This window comes from Oncorhynchus nerka, linkage group LG22 (assembly GCF_034236695.1).
Source record: "Oncorhynchus nerka isolate Pitt River linkage group LG22, Oner_Uvic_2.0, whole genome shotgun sequence".
NCBI lineage: Eukaryota > Metazoa > Chordata > Actinopteri > Salmoniformes > Salmonidae > Oncorhynchus > Oncorhynchus nerka.
In genome coordinates, this window is record NC_088417.1 from 68055226 (window position 1) to 68072766 (window position 17541).

The 17541-nt window shown below is 41.6% G+C and overlaps 1 protein-coding gene across 3 annotated transcripts; it reads left to right on the top strand.

Annotated features, from left to right (window-relative positions):
* Positions 1 to 4668: 4668 nt before the first annotated feature.
* LOC115105539 (ribosomal protein S6 kinase beta-1-like) lies at positions 4669 to 15914 on the top strand. Of its 3 annotated transcripts, none has more exons than XM_065007341.1 (14): positions 4669 to 4941; positions 5740 to 5783; positions 6201 to 6321; positions 6430 to 6498; positions 8018 to 8183; positions 8831 to 8888; positions 9225 to 9416; positions 11023 to 11113; positions 11259 to 11366; positions 11525 to 11587; positions 11680 to 11757; positions 11880 to 11987; positions 12305 to 12417; positions 12621 to 15914. In XM_065007341.1, exons 1-14 carry the CDS (start codon positions 4870 to 4872, stop codon positions 12889 to 12891), a joined length of 1554 nt encoding a protein of 517 aa, XP_064863413.1. In that variant the 5' UTR covers positions 4669 to 4869; the 3' UTR covers positions 12892 to 15914. The 3 variants fall into 3 exon arrangements, with proteins under 3 accessions (XP_064863413.1, XP_029483564.1, XP_064863414.1); XM_029627704.2 differs by having other exon boundaries at positions 4674 to 4941; positions 8018 to 8165; XM_065007342.1 differs by lacking the exons at positions 4669 to 4941; positions 5740 to 5783; positions 6201 to 6321; positions 6430 to 6498 and adding an exon at positions 6511 to 6578.
* Positions 15915 to 17541: the final 1627 nt, after the last annotated feature.

Genomic DNA, 17541 nt, shown 5'->3' on the forward strand with positions numbered 1-17541 from the left:
TGACTCTGTACTGGTACCCCCTGTATATAGCCTCCACATTGACTCTGTACTGGTACCCCTGTATATAGTCTCCACATTGACTCTGTACTGGTACCCCCTGTATATAGTCTCCACATTGACTCTGTACCAGTACCCCCTGTATATCGCCTCCACATTGACTCTTTACTGGTACCCCCTGTATATAGCCTCCACATTGACTCTGTACTGGTACCCCCTGTATATAGTCTCCACATTGACTCTGTACTGGTACCCCCTGTATATAGTCTCCACATTGACTCTGTACTGGTACCCCCTGTATATCGCCTCCACATTGACTCTTTACTGGTACCCCCTGTATATAGCCTCCACATTGACTCTTTACCGGTACCCCCTGTATATAGTCTCCACATTGACTCTGTACTGGTACCCCCTGTATATAGCCTCCACATTGACTCTTTACTGGTACCCCCTGTATATAGCCTCCACATTGACTCTTTACTGGTACCCCCTGTATATCGCCTCCACATTGACTCTTTACTGGTACTCCCTGTATATAGCCTCCACATTGACTCTTTACCGGTACCCCCTGTATATAGTCTCCACATTGACTCTGTACTGGTACCCCCTGTATATAGCCTCCACATTGACTCTGTACCAGTACCCCCTGTATATAGCCTCCACATTGACTCTGTACCAGTACCTCCTGTATATAGCCTCCACATTGACTCTTTACCGGTACCCCCTGTATATAGCCTCCACATTGACTCTTTACTGGTACCCCCTGTATATCGCCTCCACATTGACTCTTTACTGGTACCCCCTGTATATAGTCTCCACATTGACTCTTTACTGGTACCCCCTGTATATAGCCTCCACATTGACTCTGTACCAGTACCTCCTGTATATAGTCTCCACATTGACTCTTTACTGGTACCTCCTGTATATAGCCTCCACATTGACTCTGTACCAGTACCCCTGTATATAGCCTCATTGACTCACATTGACTCTTTACTGGTACCAGTACCCCTGTATATAGCCTCCACATTGACTCTTTACTGGTATATAGCCTCCCCTGTATATAGTCTCCACATTGACTCTTTACTGGTACCCCCTGTATATAGCCTCCACATTGACTCTGTACCAGTACCTCCTGTATATAGTCTCCACATTGACTCTTTACTGGTACCTCCTGTATATAGCCTCCACATTGACTCTGTACCAGTACCCCTGTATATAGTCTCCACATTGACTCTTTACTGGTACCTCCTGTATATAGCCTCCACATTGACTCTGTACCAGTACCCCCTGTATATAGCCTCCACATTGACTCTTTACTGGTACCTCCTGTATATAGCCTCCACATTGACTCTTTACTGGTACCCCCTGTATATCGCCTCACTTGATATTTTACTGCTGCTGCTTAATTATTTGTTATTTAGAGTTTTGACTATTTGACCAATAGTGGTTAGGATTTAGTTTTCCTAAAATTCTGATTCTATTTGACCTTTGGTCAGATATGGGCAGTTTGAGCAACAGCTTCCAGTCCTCTGCCTACCCACGCCATTGCCAGTGTGGCAGAGTGCCTCACCCTTAACCTAACCGCAAAAGCCAGCCAGGTGGCAATGTCAGCAGGATATAGAGTGTGTGTGTGTATGTGTGAACTGTGAGCATACAGAAGAGAACAGACACACCCTAGTAATCACCTGGCTGGCACAACCTGTCCTGCTCTGTCCCGTTGTTCAAATCTACTGTTCATCACACCACATTCTATTCACTCCAATTCACAGATTACATAACTGTAATCATTTCATGTTTTGTGATTGTTATCCTGTCACTGACTAATACATAACAAAAGAGTGCCCCCTTGCAGTTACTTTTCTTTGGAAAAAGCACTACCATGTTTCCGTGATGATTATTTAAGGGAAGAAACCGACAACATAACCATGTAAGAGCCAATAATTAACGCCCAACTTTTTCCCGTTCTCTCAACTTCTTTGAAGATATTTTGGAAATTGCCCTTTGCAGTCATTTGCAAGTAAATGTGTTGTCTCTCTTTCAACACATCAAAACCAGAAAGCCCCTTTTTGAATCTATTCCTGTGGTTTCATGCTGTGAGGAAGAGAGAAGGGAGCCAATAGGCTCATTTGTTACTTACAGATCAAGCATGCTTCTATCTGCCACCATCATCTAAAGTAATATGCAGCCAAATACATACCCACAGTCTCTCTCTATGGCCATGAATAAAAACATCTAAAGTCATCTGCAGCCAAATACATACCCACAGTCTCTCTCTATGGCCATGAATAAAAACATCTAAAGTCATCTGCAGCCAAATACATACCCACAGTCTCTCTCTATGGCCATGAATAAAAACATCTAAAGTCATCTGCAGCCAAATACATACCCACAGTCTCTCTCTATGGCCATGAATAAAAACATCTAAAGTCATCTGCAGCCAAATACATACCCACAGTCTCTCTCTATGGCCATGAATAAAAACATCTAAAGTCATCTGCAGCCAAATACATACCCACAGTCTTTCTCTATGGCCATGAATAAAAACAATATTGTCTATTCATTTGTCCATGTTTGTCTCCCCTTTCTCTCTCATTTCCTCCCTTCCTCTCATTCCTTTTAATTCCTTTCTTTCTCCCTGCCCTGCACCAACAGCCTAGGCCAAAGAATGCATATCACTCAGGTGTCTCAGTTACACACAGGAATCACTAATGAATAAAACATCTTCATGTGCAAGGCAGAGAGTGTTGTAATTGAAGGTTATACATTATACACTGTGTATACCAAACATTAGGAACAGCTTCCTAATATTGAATTGCACCCCCCTCTTTTGCCCTCAGAACAGCCTCAGTTCATTGGGGCATGGGACTCTACAAAGCAATTCACAGGGATGCTGGCCCATGTTGACTCCCATGCTTCCCACAGTTGTGTCAAGTTGGCTGGAAGTACTTTTCGTGGGACCTACTACCATACCCCGTTAAAATGCAATTACATCTTGTGTCTTGCCCGTTTACCCTCTGAATGGCACACATCCATAATCCATGTCTCAATTGTCTCAAGGCTGAAAAAAATATGTTTAGCCTTTCTCCTCCCCTTCATCTACATGGATTGAAGTAGGTTTAACAAGTGATATCAATAAGCGATCATAGCGTTCACCTGTATTCACCTAGTCAGTTTATGTCATGGAAAGAGCAGGTGTTCTTAATGTTTTGTATATTCCGTGTATATATATATATGTATACACACACACACACACACACACACACATACACACATCAAGGACCCCACACACCCCAGCCACAAGCTGAAGCACGAGGACTGATACCAACAGGCTCAGAGACCGTTTCTATCCACAAGCCATCAGACCGCTGAACACTTGAACTGGACTGAACTTTTGAACTGGACTGACCACCTGGTCTGATTCGCCCCTCATTAGCACACATACACTCCCTCATGCACATACCCACACAGACATAGACACACACATATATTATATACATTCATGCTACACACACATCACAACTTCTACTACCAGAAGACTCGTATTATATTGCTCAATTTATACACTTACCCCATCCCCCTTCCCCTATACATGTGTAAATATTGAACTATAAATTGTCACCTCCATATATTATATATATATGCAAAAATATATATATATATTCTACTGCCATTGACTTTATATTTGTCTTTTTATATTTGACTATTTCTTACTGTTGTTTGCATTGTGGAGAAGGAACCTGCAAGTCAGCATTTTGTTGGACTACGTATTCCATGTGTATACCGTACATACGACTAATAACAAAACGTTCAACTTGAAACACAGTCCCTTTGATCTAGGACCACAGGTTTCACAGAGATATGGCACTGAGTAGAAGTAAGGTGGGGTTTTGTGTGTGTGTGTGTGTGTGTGTTGAATAAATGCTCCCAGTCATGAGTCATCATCACAGGAATGGTGATGCTATATGTGAAACATCACATCATATAATTCTCACACCACCTCAACACAAGGTGACTGTGAACATTTATGTGGGTTATTCCACATATTTGGTAACACCCTATATGGGCGTCCCCTGTTGGCACTTACGATCACTGCAAGACTCAGAGGTCCAAATGGGGTGAAACACGAAGAAGGATTGCTTTGTTTTCACTGCCACCTACTGCCAGTAACGGGTATCTGCACACAAACAGTTAGTCTGGTTACAGGTTAGATCACAAAAGACCCTAAGATCACAATTAACCAAGTGAGAATACACAAAAGCCTGTGAACGTTTTTTCATAGTGCACTCATACCTGTTGTGGCAAAAAAATATACCAGGCAGTCCATGGGCCAAATTTGTATATATTTATTAATTCCATTATTTTAGATTTGTGTGTAATGTTGTGAATTGTTGGATACTACTGCACTGTTGTTGCAAGGAACACAAGCATTTCTCTACACCCGCAATAACATATGCTACATATGTGTATGTGACCAATAACATTTTATTAGATTTTGACTGACTACAATATCATCATCATAGCTCATTTCTGAGCCATATTACACAAACATCACTTTGAAACTACTAAAGGATAACATACGATCAAATATGACACGTTTAAACGGGCGAAATCATTTAAGGAAAAAGTATGGGGCATCATGGACATTGGGCTACTATTAAAGCTACTCAGCTACTATCTCATTTCAGCAGTGCGCGTGCTCAACACTGGGCTTTGTTTTTTAAATTGCGTGTTGCCGGTAGCTAGCGGTACTGCTACTCACATGGGTTCTATTTACTGTAGCCGGTTATGTCGGTGAGGTGTATTTCCACGAGGCAGTGGAGAAGTTGATACTTTATTTCGGACTGAGTGAGAGAGAGGGACCAAGCAAACGCAATGGCGGGGGTATTCGACATTGATTTGGATCAGGCGGACGAAAATGTGTCTGATGATGAACTCGGGGATGGGGTAAGTAGCCAGCTACTGTACAATAATTAGCTAGCCACCCAGCAAAACATTACTAGCTAGCTAGTTTCCTTTAGCTTCCGACCTTGGCATGAACCAGTTAGCTACTATCGTTAGCTACTAGTGAAGAAGGGAGGCGCAAACTAACTCGTCTGCAGTAAAGAATCTGATGTTAGTCAGAAGCTTAAGACTGTCTTTGTCAATAACTTAAACATATCAGCTGGTTAGCTAGTCGTGCGTGGCAAGTCCAAAATAACCCACGCTTACATCCGCTAATATATAACTAGTTAACTTAGCTATTAACGTTAGTAAGTAAGTAAGAAAGAAGGTAGCTAGCTAATTAATATTATAGTAACTAACTATTATTAGGTAGCTGAACCAAGGGCGGACTTAACGTTGGTGGCAAGCTAAACTAACCAGCTCTATAGGCCTAGCCATCTGTCTTCTCAATAAAAGATCCATTCTTAGTTGGATTGTCAAAACATAGCTAACGTTAACGGATATAACGTTACGCATTGACATATTACTATAGCTATGAAACCACTTGACCTCTGATCAGATTTCGGCATCGTTGGATGTGGACAAGTGAAACAAGTTGTTCTAGCTACTCTTTCGTACATCTTTAATTTTAGAATCGTTTGCTTTTTTTCAGCAGTCTCACAAGACTGTGTGTGTGATGCAGTCAAAAAAGTCCCGTCTGAATAATCACTGGAACAGGTATATTTTTGAAGTTGTTTACTGATGGAGAAAGATCAATCCTGTTGTTAAATTGTTCTCTTTTTTTCTTCTTTTTTTTGCCAGAACCAAATGAGCGAATGCACGGAGCAATGCAGCGGTTTCGAATTGTGGGTATTTACCACAGGTTCAGCCTGTATATTTTAGCACTAGCTAATGTGGCACACTCACCACAACATCTTTGACAACAGGGTGCTTCTTTGACATGCAATTCTATGTTTTATTGTTTGGGCACAGGTGTCAATCTAATTGCCCTAAAGGGATTAATAATCGGTGTAATACATTTTTTGTTAACTACAGAAAGACCTTTGACCACTTTTATGATGTTGTACGCTTGATGAACAGATAAAGGACCATGAGTGATTTTAGTCGATAGATTGCTTGTGCAGGCAGGACTGTTTTCCCCTACTGCAGATTCCATCTTTAATCTAACCTTCTGGTTTGTCATTTGGGTAGATTCAACTGGCTGAAATTCATTTTATGTCAAATTATGTTTCAATGGTTGTCTTTTTAAATGTATTTTAAAGTAACATGGACGACTGTGAAAAGTTTGAAATCTCTGAAGACAGCGTCAACAAAGGAACGGAGCAGATTCGTCCGGAATGCTTTGAGTTACTCCGGGTTTTAGGAAAAGGAGGCTATGGAAAGGTGAGCTATCCCTCTTCACCCTATGACTTGTTCAAGTATTCATTCACGTCTTCTCCTTAGAATAGAGAGCATAAATTCATGGTTTGACTTTCCCCCTATCACATTCAGGTTTTTCAAGTTCGTAAGGTGTCGGGTGCCACTTCGGGAAAGATTTTCGCCATGAAGGTCTTGAAGAAGGTGGGCTGTTTGGATTCTCATGACGTTGAGATACTTATCTTCTGTTCTCTCGTTTGCCCCTAAGGAACTGCACACTTAAGGTCTGTGTTATTTATTCTTTTAAGATTTATTCTCTTAAGGATTTCCATTGACATGACGATGAGCCCAGATTGGACACTGACCCAAGTTGTTACAGTAGTGTACTGAATACACAGGTGAATTAATTTAGCCATGCAGTCAGAAAAGAGGCCGCCTAACCTAACCCATAACAAAAAAAACTAAAATGACTTCCCATTAAACCTCAGGTCTGTTTGTTCTCCACAGTTTCTTTCCATCTGCTCTGCATCCTTTCTGAAATTGATGACTGCCCGTCTGGTTTGCATCTTGGCCCCAGAATCCACCAATTTTTCCCAGAAGCCTTAGAGGTTTCGGTAATAATGGTTCTGTTTATATTTTTTTTATAAGCCAGTATTTACTGTTGCTACCATGCAGGAGCTAAGAGCTCTTAACCAGCAGCTATCATCACTGCCAAATAAAACACCAGGGTCCCCTCTTTCCCTCACATCTTGGAAGCTCATATGGCTTTTACATACAGGATTTACCCCAGAGTTTGAACGAAAAGGCTGACTTTTCTGTTTCCATGGGCCATGGCTCTGGCGGACCTGCTCTCACTTGTGGTCAAAGTAAAGCCCCTGGTACTTTTCAGCTTGCATTTACATAACAATTGGCTAACTGAACTTTAACACCTTCTCACAAAGCAACTGGTTTGATTATGCATAGTTTGTTGATTCTGCTTTTCACAAGTCCTCAGTGTCAGCCCTAGCTATGGAAACACAATTTCCCTAGTATAACATAAGGGTGTATATATGCTAGTGTAACACTGTTGAAAAGCAGCAGACTTGCCCCAGCACTGGTGTTTAGCATGGTGAACTTAACCGGCCATGTCAGAACCCAGCACTGTGTGCATGTTGTAAGTGGCTCTGTAGCACGGCAGGCAGCAGAGCCTCACGCTCATGACCGACTGCTCTGCTCTCATACTGTGGCTTCTGGCTCTGCCACTGGGCTCAGGCTTTATCCAACTGAAACAGATCTAGTATTGTTCGCGACAGCTGAAATAGTTTGAATGTTTTGGATTTCTTTGAGCAAAAGATTTGCACGTGTTCTGGACCTGAGGGCAACAATAACGGCATTAATGACATGGCTCAGAGCAGAGGCGTTCCTTTACTTTCTTTCATTGGGCTGGGGAAAAGGGGAGCGCAGAGAAATAATCATCGAAACCAGATGGCAAATTAACATTTCCTTTAGGTTTTTGTTATGTTTTCAGACCGTCGCAAACCTGTTGTCCGTTACCTACCATAGTGTGTCCTGCTTGACAAACAATGTACTCTATTTTTCTATAATATTTCATTTGGAGTGAATAACTTGTTACCATACTCTAACCAGGTTATTTCCCCTTTATTATCTGCTGTAAATGTAAAGTGCTACCATTGTTATAATGCTGACAGTGCTTGACAATCCACGCCTTGTTTGATGCCTCCAGGCGATGATAGTGCGTAACGCTAAGGACACGGCACACACCAAGGCAGAGAGGAACATCCTGGAGGAGGTGAAGCACCCATTCATAGTGGACCTCATCTATGCCTTCCAGACAGGGGGCAAGCTGTACCTCATCCTGGAGTACCTTTCTGGTGAGCGGCTGGGGCACGGTGTGTGCACGCACACACACACACACACCTTTTTATTTATTTATATATATATATATATATACACACACACCTTTTTATTTATATATATATACACATACACACACGCATGCATACATACACCCTTGCAACTACGCCTTCCAGACAGGTGGCAAGCTGTACTCTACCTAATTCTGGAGTACCACTCGGGTGAGTGGCTGGGGCACTGTGTGGGCGCACACACATCATACAGACACACAAACCACACAACACAGCGTAACATACACACAATGGCCTAAGTTAAAATAAAGCTGCAATATGTAACTTTTTGGGTGACCTGACCAAATTCACATAGAAATGTCAGTTATAGAGCTGTCATTTGCATCGAAAGCAAATCTAAGAAGCTGTAGATATGTTCTATGTGCACTATATCTATACTTCCTGTTCTTAAGTTTAGTTTTTTGTCTTTTACTTTCAGTTTTGTACACCAGCTTCAAACAGCTGAAAATGGTTATGGAAAATATCACAACGGTTTAGATGGTACAATGATTTTCTACGATATACTTGCTTGTTTTTCACATTAACTGAAATTAAGCGAACTACTAGAATTTTAGCAACCATGAGCAATTTCTGCATAGTGCATATTTAAATGCTGTATTTGTGATTTGCAGGTGGGGAGCTGTTTATGCAATTGGAGAGAGAGGGGATCCTTGTGGAAGACAAAGCATGGTAAGTGATCTGTCATGCTGGAGATATCTATCTGTCTGAAATGTGTAGAATAGATATGAGTGTCTGGAACCTGTAGTCCTCACTCAAATGTTGTGTCAACAGATGTGAGATTTGATTACATAGCATAAGGTCAGTAGGGGTGTGTTTTGGATCTATTTTTAGAAGCAGACAAATGTTAGGATGTTGGAAGCACAACACTTAGGTTTAGAATGTAGAGGGCAATGAAAGGCGAATCTGAAAGGATACATTTTTCCAAAATGCTATTGATGCTTTACGGATAGATTTCTTTCGTCATACTTCCTGTAACTGTATAGATGTCTGTTTTCTGTTCTGCAGCTTCTATCTGGCAGAGATTTCAATGGCTCTGGGACACCTGCATCAGAAAGGCATCATCTACAGAGACCTGAAGCCAGAAAACATCATGCTAAACAACAACGGTCACATCAAGCTCACAGACTTTGGACTGTGTAAAGAATCAATCCACGACGGCACGGTTACTCACACTTTCTGTGGCACCATAGAATACATGTAAGTCACGATCCTAATCATTAAAACAATGAAAAGTTAATATCAGCCTCCTAGTCTGTTGTAAACTTCTTTATCCACTACTGTACATACTCTTGGTAGGAGAAATTCATGAGTTTGGTTGCACATTGTATTAGAGGTCGACCAATTAATCGGAATGGCCGATTTAATTGGGGCCGATTTCAAGTTTTCATAACAATCGGTAATCGGCATTTTTGGACACTGATGGCCGATTTACATTGCACTCAACGAGGAGACTGCGTGGCAGGCTGACTACCTGTTATGCGAGTGCAGCAAGGAGCCAAGGTAAGGTGCTAGCTAGCATTAAACTTATCTTATAAAAAAAACAATCAATCTTAACATAAATCACTAGTTAACTACACATGGTTGATGTTATTAGTAGTTTATCTAGCTTGTCCTGCGTTGCATATAATTGATGCGGTGCCTGAATCACAGCCTATATCGCCAAATGGGTGATTTAACAAGCACATTTGTGAAAAAAGCAGTCGTTGCACCAATGTGTACCTAACCATAAACATCAACGCCTTTCTTAAAATCAATACACAAGTATATATTTTTAAACCTGCATATTTAGTTAAAAGAAATTCATGTTAGCAGGCAATATTAAACTAGGGAAATTGTGTCACTTCTCTTGCGTTCATTGCACGCAGTCAGGGTATATTCAACAGTTTGGGCCGCTTGGCTTGTTGCAAACTAATTTGTCAGAATTTTCATAATTATGACATACCATTGAAGGTTGTGCAATGTAACAGCAATATTTAGACTTATGGATGCCACCCGTTAGATAAAACACGGAACGGTTCCGTATTTCACTGAAAAAATAAACATTTTGTTTTCGAAATGATAGTTTCCGTATTTGTCCATATTAATGACCTAAGGCTCGTATTTCTGTGTATTATTATAATTAAGTCTATGATTTGATAGAGCAGTCTGACTGAGCGATGGTAGGCAGCAGCAGGCTCATAAGCATTCATTCAAACAGCACTTTCCTGCGTTTGCCAGCAGCTTTTCGCAATGCTTCAAGCGTTGCACTGTTTATGATTTCAAGCCTATCAACTCCCGAGATTAGGCTGGCAATACTAAAGTACCTATTAGAACATCCAATAGTCAAAGGTATATGAAATACAAATTGTATAGAGAGAAATAGTCCTATAATAACTACAACCTAAAACTTCTTACCTGGGAATATTGGAGACTCATGTTAAAAGGAACCACCAGCTTTCATATGTTCTGAGCAAGGAACTTAAACGTTAGCTTTTTACATGGCACATATTGCACTTTTACTTTCTTCTTCAACACTTCGTTTTTGCATTATTTAAACCAAATTGAACATGTTTCATTATTGATTTGAGACTAAATTGATTTTATTGATGTATTATATTAAGTTAAAATAAGTGTTCATTGTTCATTCAGTATTGTTGTAATTGTCATTATTATAAATAGAAACCGATTAAAATTGGCCGATATCAGATTTTTTTGGGGGGTCCTCCAATAATTGAAAAATCATAATTGGTTGACTTCTACATTGTATAGGGTTTGGTTGCACAATGGATAGGCCTACCCATTCCTCTCCCCTCTGTCACTCCAGGGCCCCAGAGATCCTGATGAGGAGTGGACACAACCGGGCTGTAGACTGGTGGAGCCTGGGAGCTCTCATGTATGACATGCTGACAGGAGCAGTGAGTACAACTCCTCCAAGAAATAGACATAATATAGCCTGCATACAAGACTACATCTTTTTACATTTGGAATATTATTTTGATATTTAACCTCGGGGACATTATGGCTATTGTTGTGGAACATACTTTTTTTGTTACTCAACAGCCACCATTCACTGGTGAAAACAGGAAGAAGACCATTGACAAAATCTTAAAGTGTAAATTGAACTTGCCACCTTACCTCACACAAGAAGCCAGGGACCTTCTCAAAAAGGTAAGCGTTTCACTGTGTTAGATGTTAAACTCTTCCAGTTTTAATAAATTCATTTTTGTCTGGCATTTCAGGTACACTCCATCTTCTGATTGTCAAATGTAACACAAGTCGGGTCAAATGAAAACAAAGGAGCAGACTAACATAACTCTCTGTTCCAGCTGCTAAAACGCAACGCCTCGTTACGGCTGGGGGCGGGCCCAGGAGACGCCTCAGAAATTCAGGTGATACAGTCAAAACATGGCACCTGTTGCAGGATTATTACAATGTTGGTGAAGAGGGACACCCTCTAATGTAGCTTTTTTCTCGTCTCCAGTCCCACCCATTCTTCAGGCATATTAAATGGGACGAACTTCTCGCTCGCAAAGTGGAGCCTCCATTCAAGCCTGTTCTGGTGAGCCATCATTCCTTATTCATAGAATTTTCATTGTGAAGAAGAACACCTGTGCTTCCCAAGTCCTCCATGACCCACAGAGACTGGAGGTCAACAGGTTTCCTCCTTTCCTTCCAATGTAGCAATCAGCTGATGACGTGAGCCAGTTTGACTCCAAGTTCACCAGCCAGACTCCTGTTGACAGCCCTGACGACTCCACGCTCAGTGAAAGTGCCAATCAAGTCTTCCTGGTAGGCTGCTTACTGTGCTCAGTCCATTTGGTTTCGTGTTTGTGGGCATGTGTGTTTTACTGTGTGCATGGCTGCACGCACACGTCTAGGCATAAGCTAGAGTGTTTTTTTTGTGTGTTTTTTTTCTTTACAAAAAAAGATTGTTCTTACGAGAAATGGGTAATGCATCTGTTTTTTAATTTTTTACTGGAAACCGTTGACTGTCTGGCCACATTTTATGATGTAGTTTAATGAGTGTCATTGCTCATCTCCTCTGTTCTGTGTTGTAATGGACCTTGATGAGCCTGATAATAATCTTCCCTGTGACCTTCCCACAGGGCTTTACGTATGTAGCCCCTTCTGTGCTTGAAAACGTCAAGGAGAAATTCCCCTTTGAGCAAAAAGTCCGCTCACCAAGAAGGTTTCTGGGTAGCCCAAGAACACCAGTGAGGTAAGTGCTTTTTGTTTTGTCTCATGTTCCTTTAGGTTTGTGTAGAACTTACATTTTTACATGAAGTTGTCCTGCCCTGCAGTTGTTGAATCCAGTATCATTCTGGTACTCACTTCTACTGGGATTTATCCTCACTGTTAAAATGTCACTATTCTAATGGTCTACCTTGCCCCTGTCGGTACTCAAATGTCCTGTTCCCTCAGCCCAGTGAAGTTTGCTGGGGGGGACTGCTGGCCCCGGGCCCCCACCCAAGCTAGAGTCTCATCCCTGCTGTCCCCTGGGGGCTCTGGGTCTGGAGACCAGCCCATGGAGGTTGGTGTGGAGCAGATGGATGTGAGCTCTAAAGCTACTGAGGTGTCTGCCCCCCTGCCCATCAAAAAGCCCTCTGGCAACACCACCACAGGTGGCCCCTTCAAGAAGCAGGCCTACCCCCTGATGTCCAAACGTCCCGAGCACCTCCGGATGAATCTATGACGCTCAGCTCCATCTAGTACTCCTCTTTTCTAATTCCTCCTCCTCCTTTTTTTCTTTCTTTTTCTTTTAAAAGCCTTAAAGAAATGACTGACGGAGCGCCGACCATCGGCACCAATCACCAGCTCCTCTAGATGCACCTTCCATCTCTGCCTCCCTCTCCTATCTTTCCCTTTTTGAGCAGCTTGGGAGCCACATGGGGCTTTCTACCCTAGCAGATATAAACAAACTATAGCAGTCTCCTGTTAGGGAGACGAGGGAGAGAACTCCCTCCCACCAATTAGAACTTTAGTCAGACAACGAAAGGTCTTGACTACTTCCTAATGCCCAGTAGGGTGTAGCTGCAGGAAGAGACGAGAGCAGTGCTGCTGCCTGATTCTTGGGTGCTCCACTGGGATAGCTTCTCATATGATATACTGGTGCTTTGTACTTTGGGTGAGTGGGGACAGACAGTGTTACTCATGCAGCAATGATTTTCCTCACCAGGAGTGAGACGTTATTGATTTCTGAAGCCGTGTAATAGACTTTAAGGCTGAAAGGGTGGAGAGGATTTCCCCCTTAAATGCCTCTGCTTCCTTTTTACAGGATACGGTATAGATGGAGAAAATTACAATGAACACAGAACACAATATTCTCTACAGTTCTCATGCTATAGTATATTAGGCTACATTGTTCCATAAAAAAAAAGATGGAATCCACAAAGCCTTTTTTTTCTGCTTTGTCACATCCTGTCAGGATAAATCCTGTGTTCAGTAGGTAGAACCAGTATTGAAACTGAATTAAACAGGAAGGTGCAATCTGAACTCGTCCAATGAGAACAGATTTCCATGAGCCTTACTGAACATGACCCTAGTGTGGTGTCATTGATGGAGGTGCAGCTAGAAGCAGACAGAAAAACACGGTGTATGCTATTTCAGCTGAATGCAACACCTCCTGCACCATCTGTCTTCTGACTGGATCTCTCGGTAGAGACAAAACCTTTCTGTCTGTCTCTGCATGTAGTACATTGGATGTAAACTGACTCAAAATGCCTTTTCGAGTGTCACTTACTCAGATGACCCACATGAGTTCACGGTTAAGATGCATGCAGGTTTATTATAATATTATGGACCTATTCTTTTTGGGAATCCAGGAAATGTGTTATTGTCAGATATAAACCGAGGGCTCGTCTTTTGAATTGAAAGAAGGAAAGCACCAAGGCCAAATTCTCATCACTGCCTTTTGTGTTTAGCTTATCGCCAGGTTACGTTTGTCTAATGCACCTGCCTAGGTGCTTCACGGATTCTTCCCTCAGTCTTTTGAACCCTTGGTGATATCAGTAGGGCTGTACCGCTATGCTGGTTCCATTTGAACTAGTGATTGTTTGAAATGTGTGGTGACTTGAAAGTGTTGTATGTATGTATGTGGTCTTTAACTGCGCCTCTGGAGAAAAGCCATTTGATCCTCTTCCCCAAACATTAAACTTAGTCAAATGAATAATAATCCCAACTATAAGGTTCCATCTAGCTGAAGGCAGTGTTCACACGACCAGGAGAATGGTCATACTTAACCAAATGTATCTGTTATTTGAAAAATGAAAATGTTAACATTTTACTTTTTAAAAATGTACTTTTAAAAACTCACTCAATAAGCAAACAGTTGTACTATTCTGTTCAATTTTGAACCAGGCAGTTTATTTGGGTTGTTCTCTAGAAGTGTTCCTGAGTGGCGCAGCCATCTCAGTGCTTGAGTGCTGCATCTCAGTGCTTGAGGCGTCACTACAGACACCCTGGTTCGAATCCAGGCTGTATCACAACCGGCCATGATTGGGAGTCCCACAGGGCGGCCCACAATTGGCCCAGCATCATCCGGGTTTGGCTGGTGTAGGCCGTCATTGTAAATAACAATTTGTTCTTACCTGACTTGCCTAGTTAAAGGTAAAAAATTAAATTAAAATAAAAAATTTGGGACCTACTCCATGACTGAGTGGCGTGTCCCCCTCTACAAACCTACATCCTGTTCAAAACAATTGGATGGGTCAAAAAAAAAAAAAATCTGGGTTAATGTGTATCCTGACAGAGGATTTCCTATTCCAAGACTGCTGAGGTTTATTAAAATAGACATGATTATCATCACCCCCCCTCATGTGTGCTTGTCAATGAAGGAATGGGCCAAGTGCTTTATCTTCAGGTTCCATTGGAGAGGATGTCTGGTCTGCTTCAGAGCAACTTCCATATTGACCATGGCTTAGCTTTGAATACATTTTTAACAATCAACAACTTCTATGGTGAATTTTTTTCTTCTTCCCCTTACTGCATCAGTTCCACTATGCAAAAAATGTATTTATTGCATAGTCAATTGTATGTTTGGCGTGCATGGATCTTTTGTAAATAACTTTATTTTGATCCTTTTATTTATTTGTAGATATGTGCATATGGTTATCATATGAATATCTCTCTTGAGAAACCTCAAATGCAGCAGTTAATTCTTTATTCCAAACTACAATGTCCTAAATGTTTTAGTATATTTATTGTACTACAATAGAATTATAGTGTGCTATGGACATGTTCAGAAAGTAACTTTTTGATAACTTTTACCTGGTTCTTTTAATTCTGAACTTGAACTTTAAGATGCCTGTCGAGTGTTGGAAATATGAGTGTGTGTGTGTGTGAGAGATTTTAAAATAATTGAAACTGTATATATTTGCAGATGTGTATGGAATTCTATTGAGACAGGAAGATAATTGGACCATGTGTTTCTTTCTAGTAGTGTAGTCTCTGAATGATGCTCATCTAACCTGTTAAATACTAAAATGATCATAATGATCTGAGTGGGATTCATCTCAAGTGGTTTGTAGCTTGAGGGCCTTTGAAAAGTATACAAATGGGAACATACCTTGATTAATCAACTCATTAGAAGACTGCTGCAAAAAATGTAATCTGAGTCAATATTTCATCCCTGTATTTATTTCATGACCTGGGATGTTGATTTGTAATATCATGTAAGTGGATGGGTGAGAACAAAATAAAAGGTGTTGCTGATTTGAAGCCTGTGAGAGTGATTATAGTGCAACCTGGAATGATTATGCAAAGTTACTGGTCAACTCTCATAACGGTTGCCAGGAATGTCCAGAAGACAATGACTTGAGGTAACAGTAACCACGTTTCCATCCAGTTTTTATGCAGGTAAAAGAAAGTCATGCCACATAAAAAAAAAACAGGACAGCTGTGAATCAAACAAGTAGTTTGTTACAGTTGGACAAAATGCCATATAAATATTTTTGTGTCTGTAAAATTAATTATGCGCAACTGATATAGTAACCATATCGAAGTTAACTGCGAGTCGGGATGATACGGTGTATGGTCCTCCAACTATGACTCGGGAAACCATGCAGTTTATTAGGCTACAGATGAAGAAAAAAATGATTAATTTCACAGGATGGTGAAAGTGAACGGCGATCTTGATCTTTTCCAATAAATATCGAGGGTAGTATTCTGGTGACATGATCGATTCTTTAATGTGTTATTCCTGCTGTGGTGGCTGGCTAAAATATATTTGTACTCCTTTTTCATGTTATCCAATTGGTAGTTAGTCTTGTCTCATCGCTGCAACTCCCGTACGGACTCCGGAGAGGTGAAGGTCGAGAGCCTTGCGTCATCCGAAACACAACCCAACCAAGCTGCACTGCTTCTTGACACAATGCCCACTTAACCCGGATGCCAGCCGCACCGATGTGTCGGAGGAAACACCATGCACATGGCGACCGTGCTACCGTGCAATGCGCCCGGCCCGCCACAGGTGCCGCTAGTGCGCCATGGGACATGCCGGACAAACCCTCCACTAAACCCGGACGACGCTGGGCCAATTGTGCGCCGCCCCATGGATCTCCTGGTTGCGGCCGGCTGCGACAGAGGCTGAACCCAGAATCTCTAATGGCACAGCCTTAGACCACTGCGCCACTCGGGAGGCGGCTAAAATAATATTTGATTGTTTACTTTGTACTGACTAGGGGCTCAATTCAATCTGTATTTCTGAAGCGTTAGATTGCTCGCTAGAAATGTAAACGGTTCATTTGCGATTTAGCGGATATGCAGCATTTACAATCTCCATTAATGCGCTGCAGAGGTCTATATCGGTCCAGTGAAAATATTTGGTGCTGCAGCCCCCTCAGCACCGCTACTCCCCACGGCTATGGCTTAGAGACATGTATCTTGTCAGTATGTCCATAACCTTTGATAGAGCCCTTGGTTGCCCTGACCCAAGTTACTGGGCGCGTTCGACATTGCAGCCAACTTTAGAGGTGAGTTGAGACTGACTGCAAATCATCTTGCATCCTAAATAACTAGTCAATATTATTTGTAGAACAGTCTGTCACAATTTACCCATCATACATCACAGTATTGATGCTCTCAAACAGCCATTGACTGCAGTGCCTCTGAGAGCTTAGAAAACATGGTTGTGTTTGAGAACATCCAAACTTAGCTGACACTCACTGGTCTCCTTCACCTGTATAGATATGGACTCGCCCAACTATATGCCTCCAGTCCACTTATATGACAGTCCAAATGGGACAATAGTTCATACTAAGAACAGCCAATGGATGGTAGGAAGAGGATAGATTTATGCTTTTCTGTGTGTCCCTAAGACCTCTGCACTCTTCATTCTAAAGACAAA